Source organism: Embiotoca jacksoni, unplaced genomic scaffold (genome assembly GCF_022577435.1).
Source record: "Embiotoca jacksoni isolate LCO1_2020_lvr unplaced genomic scaffold, fEmbJac1.0.p SCAF_2, whole genome shotgun sequence".
NCBI classification, from domain to species: domain Eukaryota; kingdom Metazoa; phylum Chordata; class Actinopteri; family Embiotocidae; genus Embiotoca; species Embiotoca jacksoni.
Genome location: NW_027185340.1, coordinates 25,670,020 through 25,680,594, shown reverse-complemented (window position 1 = coordinate 25,680,594; position 10,575 = coordinate 25,670,020). Strand labels below are relative to the sequence as shown.

The window sequence follows — 10,575 nt, the reverse complement described above, 5'->3', positions numbered from 1 at the left end:
GAACAAGTATCTTAAAGAACTGACGTCAGATCTCACGGTTGCTGTCCATTATCACAAGAGCCACAAAGTTTAAACTTGCATAAACTTCATGATAGAAAAAACACTGCAGGTTGCATCATGTTCAGTGTTGATGTCTTCTCCTGAAGTTTGTATTGTGCTGATGTTTCACACCATGTGTTTACTTTGAAGCATGTTTTTGTTAACACCTCTGATTGGAATGATCCCACCGAGACAAGAGCTTTGCAGCTTTCTGGCATCAACACAAGAAGGTGTGAATCCTTGATGGGAGCGGTTCATTAGAAAACAGCATTGACTGTACGTATGTGTGTGTGGTTTTTAGTGTGTGTCGTATGCATTCAGTCTCTTCGGCTTTGGATGGTTACACAGTTTAGCATGTATCTGTGCATGTGTGTGAAACAAAGCGCAAGTGAAGGAAAGACACATTGTGATGATTTTGTTATTATGACACGTGTGTGCACGCACGCACGCACACACAGTAAAGTTTAGTTTGGTTCATTTTTGCACAATTTAAAAAATACACACGTGAGGAAGAAAACCCACATTGGGCTGAGTGAAGCCTTTCAACAAAGTAATCTATAAATGTCATATTAGAGAGAAAAAAAAATGCACATGCAGAAACTCATATGACCAAATAACAACATATGAAAGTATGCAATGATAACAGCAACAATAATATGGGATGAAAGCACCTCAACTATGAGGGTGAATCAGAACATTCACAGACTGCACCTGTTGTGTGGGAAAATCATTTTTGGCATACAGTAATATTTTACTGTATGCCAAAAATGATTATGATTATATAATCACTTCCTTTGAGAATAAACATTTAATTAGATCCTTTTAATGTGAAGACTGCTTCCTGTTTTTCTGCTCAGCACAGCTGTTGACAACCTTCTTCGTGGAAACATCACAGGAATTTAAAAAAAATTGCAAGCACTCGCAAATAGTTTGCTTGGACTTGCATTAATTATTGCGATCATCAAATGTGAACTTCAAGCATCGAACTGTCATCCTGACACACGTGAAGCTTAATGTTTTAAACGATTGTGGTAAAAAAAAGAAGTATACAATATACATAAGGCCTCCTGCGTCAGAAATAGCTGTCAGCACGGCCGAAGACAGAGAGCTGTTACAGCATCTCAGTGCTTGTGCGTGACATGTTGTGATGTACCTCTCTAAAAGGGTTTAAACTTATTTTTGGGGCTCTGTTTGTGACGGTCGGCTATGGAGCCTGGGATTGGCCATGGAGAGAAATTTTTTTATAAATCTTGGACACAAATTACTAAACCGTGGCCATAATTTCATATCTTGTTCACACGTTTCAATTCATTTGTGCTCACGAGATCAGTCCTTTGTGGAGTGAGATGGACCTCTGTGGAAAGCGGTGGTCCTCTGTGGTGTGGCATGGTCCTCTGTGGAGGAGTCACACGGTGCTCTTTGAAGTGACATAATCCTCTGTGGAGGGTGAAACAGTATACTGTGAGTAAGATGGTGTCTGATGAGTGACACTGTCCTCTGTGGAGGAGTGAGACGCTCCACTGTGGAGTGAGACGGTGTCTGTTGAGTGACGCGGCCCTCTGTAGAGGAATAAAATGGTCCACTGTGGAGTGGCACGGTGCTCTGTGGAGTGAGACAGTCCTCTGCGGAGTGACATAGTACTGTGTGGAGTAACAGGGTCCTCTGTGTAGTGAGATGGTCCTCTGAGAAGTAACATTGTCCTCTATGGAGTGAAACGATCCTCTGTGGAGTGAGACGGTCCTCTTTGGAGGAGTGAGACAGTCCACTGTGGAGTGAGACGGTGTCTTTTGAGTGAAACTGTTCCTATGTTTAGATTTTAGATTTTAGATTTTATACACTTTATTAATCCCTGAGGGGAAATTTCTTCACTACAGCAGGGGGGGCTCTCAGGGGGAGCTGCTGCAGCAGGCTGCCACTAGCGCGGCGCCAGGTAACCTGACCTGAGGTGCATGTTTTTGGATGATGGGAGGAAGCCGGAGAACCCGGAGAGAACCCACGCAAGCACAGGGAGAACATGCAAACTCCGCACAGAAAGGCCCAGGACCGGATTCGAACCCCGAACCTTTTTTGCTGTGAGGTGACAGTGCTAACCACTGCACCACCGTGCCGCCCTAATGTGCGTGGTGTGAGACGGTCCTCTGTGGAGTGACATGGTCCTCTGTGGAGGAGTGAGACGGTCCCACTGTGGAGAGAGACGGTGCTCTGTGGAGTGAGACGGTGCTCTGTGGAGTGACATGGTACTGTGTGGAGTGACAGGGCCCTCTGTGGAGTGAGACGGTTCTCTTTGGAGGAGTGAGATGGTCCATTGTGGAGTGAGACGTGTCTGTTGAGTGACACGGTGCTCTATGGAGTGACATAGTCCTCTATGGAGGAGTGAGACGGTCCTCTGAAACGAAGAGATTGGCTGGCCGTGGCATCTCTAATAAACTGGGGTTCTGGAAATCACAGCCCACAACTGAAGTGACTGGTCAAATCACTGCTGAGTCCAGAGGTTCCAGTGAAAGAACTTTTATTCAAACTTAGTCATACATGCTTTGCTCGCATCCGTGTTAGTGTGTGTGTGTGTGTGTGTGTGTGTGTGTGTGTGTGTGTGGTTCTGAAACAGAAGAACACACAATGTAAGAATAATGTAACTTATCAAAGAATAGGTGGCATGTGGCATAACTAAGACAAAATGTCCACATCAATTCAAGAAACAAAAACACAGGCAGGATACTTGAAACAATGAGACTCAGGAACACATATTATGATATGAAGTATCAGTGATTAGTTAATCACGAGATCTCAACAGAGTGCTGAAGAAAGCATGCAGTGTTTATTAAGCCACATATGCAGAATGAATGGATGCAACATTGCGCTAGCACTCGGCATTACAGGCTGCAACAAACAACATGATTAAGGATTACTACCGTGAGAGTGACCATAACAGTGTATGTCGTCTTACTTACAGGTCAAGGGACGCACACATGAAGCCTTGAAACGCGGGTAACACACATTCACGACTACCACCTCTAGCATATTGTGGCAGAGGAGAGCTGCCCTGCACAGTCCAAATGAGCCTGGCCTTTTCAACAATCCTCTGTGGAGTGAAACTGTTCCTCTGTGGTGTGACATGGTCCTCTGTGGAGGGATATGGTCGTCTGTGGAGGGAGATGGTAATCTGTGGAGGAGTGACACGGTCCTCTGTGGAGGAGTGAGACGGTCCCACTGTGGAGTGAGATGGTGCTCTGTGGAGTGAGATGGTACTCTGTGGAGTGAGACAGTTCTTCTGTGGAGTGAATGGTACTCTGTGGAGTGACACGGTTCTTTGTGGAGGGCAGAGTATTGAGAGACCGACAAACATCTGTTTATTTCTCCGGCGATTTTTATGAGATATACAGCTCTGGGAAAAATTAAGAGACCACTTCAAAATGATCAGTTTCTCTGGTTTTACTATTTAGTGGTATGTGTTTGAGTAAAATGAAAAATGTTGTTTTATTTTGTAAACTACTGACAACATTTCTCCCAAATTTAAAATAAAAATATCATCATTTAGAGCATTTATTTGAAGAAAATGACAACTGGTCAAAATAACAAAAAAGATGCAGTGTTTTCAATTGTCGAATAATACAAAGAAAACAAGTTCATATTCATTTTTAAACAACACAATACTAACATTTTAACTTAATATTAAATCAATATTTGGTGGAATAACCTTGATATACAATCACAGCTTTCACGCGTCTTGGCATGTTCTCCACTAGTCTTTCACATTGCTGTTGGGTGACTTTATGCCACTCCTGGCGCAAAAATTCAAGCAGGTTGGCTTTGTTTGATGGCTTGTGAATGGTCTGTACTTGTATAGCGCTTTATCACCTTTTGGTCTCAAAGTGCTTTAACATAGTTTTTCCCATTCACGAGACAGATTACCATGCAAGGTGCTGTCATCAGGAGTACATTCCGGCGCAACTTAGGGTTCAGTGTCTTGCTCAAGGACACTTAGGCATGTGGACAGGAGGAGCTGGGGATCGAACCACCAACCTTCCGATTAGTGTTCAACCCACTTTACCGACTGAGCCACAGCCTTCCTCGTGATCACATTCCAAAAGATTTTCAATGGGATTCAGGTCTGGAGATTGGGCTGGCCATGACAGCGTCCTGATCTGGTGGTCCTTCATCCACACCTTCAATGACCTGGCTGTGTGGCATGGAGCATCGTCCTGTTGGAAAAAACACTCTTCAGAGTTGGGGAACATTGTCATAGAAGAAGGAAGCAAGTTTTCTTCCAGGACAACTTTCTACTTGGCTTGATTCATGCATCCTTCACAAAGACAAATCTGCCCGATTCCAGCCTTGCTGAAGCCCCCCAAGATCTTCACCAATCCTCTACCAAATTTCACAGAAGATGTGAGACACTGTGGCTTGTAGGCCTCTCCAGGTCTCCGTCTAACCATTAGACGACCAGGTGTTGGGCAAAGCTGAAAATTGGACTCATCAGAGAAGATGACCTTACTCCGGTCCTCTATGGTCCAATCCTTATGGTCTTTTGCAAACCTCAGCCTGGCTCTTCTTTGCTTCTCATTGATGAAGGGCTTTTTTCTAGCTTTGCTAGGAGCCTGTTTCTAACCGTCCTCACCGTGCACTTCACAGCTGCCGTTTCCCATTCATTTTGGAGGTCACTTGATATCATCCTATGGTTGTTGAGTGACATTCGAATGAGATGGCGGTCATCCCAGTGAGTGGAGACGTTTTCGTCCTCTGCCGGTCTGTGGCTTTGTTGTCCCTAATGTCTGCTGCTTGACCTTGTTCTTATGAACCGCCGTCTTTGAAATTTGAATGATGGAAGCAACCTGACGCTCACGGTATCCCTCTGCCAGTACAACTAGAATTGAACCCTTCTTTTGCTCACTCAAAACTTTTCTTTTGAACTCTTTTGGCATGGTCAATAGTCACTTTTTTTTTCCAATTACTTTTGAGGTTTCTGCTGTTTCTGCCATCCAGCTGGTCCTATTGAAAGAGGATAGGGATGACCACAGCACTGTTTGTTATACTTTTCTTCATTTAATAAGATTTGGTTCAGATGATCACCTAATCAGTACCTCATTAAGTAGAATCAGGTGTGCCTGTATTGGAATTCAACAAACACTGGAATGGAATGGCTGCCATACATGTAGAGATGCTGATTTAAGAAAAATTTGGACTGGTCTCTTCATTTTTTCCAGAGCTGTATATTTGTACTTGTCGTAGTGTTATGACAGTAAGCAAATTTATCGCTTTAAATTGTTTTTATATTTATTTCTGAAAATGATGAAGCTAAAACTGTCACACACGTTACCTAGACATCTCGGAATACATTAATTTAATGAAATACACATTTGTAATTATATTCAGATCTTCCCGTGCACTTTATGGTAAAGTGCTAATAAGCTTTTCAATCAACTTCATAACTTGATAACCAACTGCATTTGGTTCAATTTTACTTGTCTGCTGCCCGTCTGGATATGGGCAGCAGCAAGAAATCTTCTTTCTATAGAAATCTGTCATGAAAATTAATCATTGGGCCATATTTTGTAGCCGGCACAGCGAAAGTGCTACACAGATCCATGTGGATTGGTGTTTTCATGCTTGCGCCAATTTGCAATTTTCATGGGTCAGTGTGAATCCGGCCGCGTGGAACTGGGAGGAACGACACAACAGAGTTTATCGGTAGAGATGTGCCAGTGCAGTGATTTCTTGGTGTCAGTTTTGAGGTGAACTTGTGCCTGCGCCTCCACCAGCTTTAAGTGTGCGTAATTTACTCATGCAAATTTTTTTCCAGCACCTGATTTCACTATATTGGATGAATGTTCTTTGTTCACTTTGACATTTATTTAACGCCAGTGTTTGGCGTCTATAAGACGCAGGTTTTTGTTTGGTCCTTCGTTCTATTGAACCGTTTCCTACACTGGGCAGAAGCTCTCATAGTACCAGGAGAAGAGGCCTTTATTGTATTAATTGCTCTTCCCAAGCAGATTCAATACTTTTCCACTACCTCGTGTGGACCACGATCAGAGACAAAGCTGCCTCTTGTTAGCACATTTGATCTTTTCAAGGGCAGTTGCCTTTGTCTAAATGTGCACAAGAGATTGCCTCATCTTGTGGTTTGTACCCGCACACCGTGATGACCTTTGGCCTGAGAAATGCACCCACCACCTATCAAAGGCTAATGAATCGGGTGGTAGCAACACATGGGAAGGTCTGTACAGCACATACAAGCTTTGTTTGACTGGCCGGCCTGGGCTCAACTCAACTGTGAATCTAGCAAAGTGGGAGTTTTCTAGGGCCACTGTGACTTAATTCAGTCAGGTGGTTGGCTGGGGGCAGGTCCGGCCTGTGAGAGCTGAAGTCCAGGCCGTTGATCATTTTCCTCCTCCATCCACAAAAAAAGAACTGATGCCCTCATCAGTTCTTTTGGGTTTCTGAAGACAGTTTTGTAAGAACTTTTCCACTGTTGCTGACCCTCTTACAAGCCTTCTGAGTTCTCAGTTTAACTTTGAGTGGACACCTGTTTGTCAGAGTTTGTCTGTTAAATTAGACAGCAGTAAAAGGCACTGATGAGGGTTGGACCCAAAAAACTTGATCTGCACATTTCTTACTGCATAAAAATATTGTTTTCTTAACTTTGTCAGAAGATGACGTGTAAATGTTGTAAATGTGTAAATGACATTGCATATTTTGCAAAATGTTGACGAAGGTGTGACAGACAGGGAGGGAGACTCCGAGGAAAACAAAGAAACAGAAGGAGATAAAAACCTCAGTGATCCAGAGGTTTGGTGGAGAAGCTCCTCTTCCCTCCTCTCTCTCTTGTGATGGCGCTGGAGGGAGTCGAACTCTGCTTTCCACAGCTCCTCAATGCCTCGTGCAGGAAGCCGGATCCTCCTGGCCCTGAGACTGTGTTCCTCTACAGTCTGCTGTACCTCATGTCTGTGCTCACCTCCGCTCTCAACCTGCTCGTCATCATCTCCATCTCACACTTCAGGCAGTCACAGGAATCTCACTCACTCTGATATATTGTTCTGTGTTTCCATACTTTGTTCTCTCATCATTACAGCCTGCTTGTTTGACATTTGAACATGTTTACAGCAGCTGATTTTTGTCACATTTTTAATCTTTCTTGCTGATTAATGTGTACTTATCCTCTCCCTGCAGGCAGCTCCACACCCCCACCAACTTCCTGCTCCTCTCGCTGGCTGTCTCAGACTTCTTCGTGGGGTTCTTGTTGGTGCCGGCTGAAATCATGGTGACCAAGTCCTGCTGGATGCTTGGTGATTTCCTGTGTGCTATTTATTATCTGCTGCCTTACATCATCACCATTGCCTCTGTAGTGAGCATGGTGCTTATATCTGTGGACCGGTATGTGGCTATTTGCCACCCTCTGCATTACTCCACCAGTATTACCAAGGACAGAACCAGAGTCTGTGTGTGTCTGTGTTGGCTCTACTCTGTTTTATTAAGTGTTTTTATTTTCTCCGACCACCTGTTGCAGCCAGGCCGGTATAATTCCTGCTCTGGAGAATGTCTGGTGGACCTTGCAGGAGATGTTGACCTCACTTTGGGCTTTATTATTCCTATTTCTGTCATCATAGCTCTGCATATGAGGGTGTTTATGGTGGCTGTGTCTCAGGCTCGAGCCATGCGGTCCCGCGTTGTGGTCGTAACGCTGCAAATTTCAGGGACTGTGAAAGCGAGGAAGTCTGAGATGAAGGCAGGAAAGAATCTCAGTGTTGTTGTACTTGTCTTCTTGATGTGTTACTGTCCATATTACTGTGTCTCTCTCTCAAGCAACAAAATTGTGATTGGCTCTTCCACGGAGGTCTTTATGGTTTTTCTCATGTACTCCAACTCGTGTCTGAACCCCGTCATCTACGTCTTCTTATACCCCTGGTTGAGAAAGTGCCTCAGACTTATTGTTGAGCTGCGTGTGTTGCAGCCGGGCTCCCGTGATGCCAACGTGCTGTAGAGAGTCACTGAAATGAAACTCTGCTGTGAACTGACAAATATATTCTGTGTTGACTAATGTAAGAAGATTAGATGTGGAGAGAGTGTTTTCTTTACACTGTCTCAGTCACAAACACCACAGCGGAGGATTTCCTCTTTGTTTGTTTCAGTTTCACATGAAGAATAAATGCTGTTGATGATACAAACATATTTGGAGGAGAATCACTGCAGACCCATTTACAGAAATTTTAGGCTTCTGGCAAACAGTTGTGGTTAACATTTGACCATGTTGCCTTAAATTTGCAGCAAGGTCATATAGTCACATGCAAATTAGTTTTGTGGCAATCTTATGGTACAAATGTGTTAAACTTCTGGCTAACTGTGGAAAACTTGTAGCAAACAGAGGATTCGAAAATGCTCTTTTAGCTGCAGGTTTGCTAGAATGTATAACGCCTGCAGCAAGTTTGCTGCAAATTCATATCTTATGTGTTTCTGGTAAATATTTGTGGCTAAGCCTCTTAAAATTCAAAAATACAAAACACTTCTTTGTGATTAAACATCATCAAGTATCAGTTATTAAACTAATTTAATAAATACAATTAAATGAACCACAACAAAACAGAATGCAACAGTATAATAGTACATAATATTGTATCACAATTAAAGAAAAACAAGAACATCAACAACACAAAATTAAACAAGCCAAAATACAAAGTAAAAATAAACTATACAGCAAAATGTTGTGGGATCTGCAATCAGAATTAACCTGAAGGAACAAACGGCTGAAAAAGTATCAGTAATTTCAGTAACAGTGACAGAATACATAATCACAACATGATAGTTAGTTAACTGTCAGTTGAAGCAGGTGCAGTGAACTTCATAATGAGAGGAAAAGGCCTGTTGTGCTTTACTGTCTGTCTCACAACACACAATCAAACTCTCGAACTGTTTCCTGCCCGGTTGCATTCCAGACTGGATCTCTATCGATTTAACCCGAACATTTGAGCTCCGGGATGTTTTCCTCTTGCCTGGGGAAATTTTATAAAATACACCACGTGTCAGACCAGTTATAGATCACACGCACACACACACACACACACACACACACACACACACACACACACACACACACACACACACACACACACACGCACACTCACAAACACACACATGGAAGGCCTTTTCAGATCTAAATGTAGACACAACACAGACAGTCTATTGTGGATTTAAACCCAAACTGTATCTAACGATCACTATTCGATACCTGCAGATCTTAATATGAAGGCCACATCAAGACAGTAGTTATAAGCTTTCCATTAAGATGTGTTTTTTCACAGTATACTACAACTTAATTCATCTCACTGATACATAAAAGATCTCAACACATGCTGAACAAACTGCTGTGCTCCGTCTAAAAGGATCTTATCAGAACAATAAAAGGGCAGTGAGAAATCTGACAGCTGACATTGTCGGGTGGTAAACACCGCCTGCATCAGTTGGTCTCACATAATTACAGGGTATTTGGAAACTGGAATGTTCTGGTTTTGAGCAACAACATCGTCATGCTGGAGAAGCCTGTTGCCATGGCGACACAGTTCAGGTAGTTCACAGTGAATGTTTTCCCTCAGATGCCTCAGAAGGTCCCAGTAGACCTCAGTGTTGACAGTCTGACCCTGGGGGACAAATTCATAGTGCAAAAACCCTGCCAATGTCAAAGAAAATCCACCTGGTGTCTCCTTACCTGAAGCACCTTCTTCAATCTTGGACAGTTAAGCTCCTCCCCTCTTGAAACGTGAATGTCTCTCAGAATACCTCGTCCAGCTCATCACTTCATCACTTCATTGCTGTAGATTTTTTGAAGCATTTCAAGGGTCTCTGTTGAACATTTCCAGAGTTTTGACCTAAAATCGGATGTTTCTCTGCACCAGTTTCAGGTCCATGGTGACAACACAAATGTTCATGTACCAGTGGTCACAAAAACATGTGGAACTCAGGTGCTGACATTGTTCAAGAGACAACACTTTCTGATGAAAGAGGCTGGACAAGCTGATCACCTGGGCAAGGATGAAATTCAAGCCGCACAAGTCGAGGAAAGGGGAGCTTAACAACAGGAACAATTTCACCATTAGGGGAGAAAACATCCCCCGCATCATCGACATGCCCATCCAAAGTCTGTGAAGGCAATAAACATCCAGTCTTTCAAACAAGGAGATGGGGAAGACCAACCATTGTCAGCTTTCAGCTGGGCTGTCAAAGATCGATGCTAGCCAACTACCTGGAAAGTACAAGGTGTGGTGTTGCCACTTCACTCTCTATCCAGGAGTAATGTGGCCTGTGAAGCTTTGTGATGTCATCTCATCAATGGTAAGTAGAATGGATGCCAAAGCTAACACCTTCATATGCAAATGGCTCGGGCTCCCACAGTGCCTTTCGGCAGTAAGCCTGTTCGGGTGGAATTCACGACACATACCTCTGAAATCTATCAGCCTTAGGTACAGACAAGAGAAGGCAAGGCTGCTGATAAAGTTAAAGAACTCTTCTGACGAGTTAGTGAAGGACGCGCATGCCCAAGTGGTGACA

The 10,575-nt window shown here is 43.4% G+C and overlaps 1 protein-coding gene across 1 annotated transcript; it reads left to right on the top strand.

The window, feature by feature from the left end:
• Positions 1 to 6,866: 6,866 nt before the first annotated feature.
• On the top strand, positions 6,867 to 8,017 carry LOC138200798 (trace amine-associated receptor 9-like). The gene is made up of 2 exons (XM_069153684.1): positions 6,867 to 7,036; positions 7,207 to 8,017. The coding sequence occupies exons 1-2, from the start codon at positions 6,867 to 6,869 to the stop codon at positions 8,015 to 8,017; spliced, it is 981 nt and encodes a 326-aa protein (XP_069009785.1).
• The last annotated feature ends 2,558 nt before the right edge of the window (positions 8,018 to 10,575 follow it).

Coding starts and splice junctions, on each gene's coding strand:
- LOC138200798 (XM_069153684.1), top strand. CDS start 6,867: ATGGCGCTGGAGGGAGTCGAACTCTGCTTTCCACAGCTCCTCAATGCC. Junction 7,037..7,206: donor ATCTCCATCTCACACTTCAG/GCAGTCACAGGA, acceptor CTCTCCCTGCAG/GCAGCTCCACACCCCCACCA.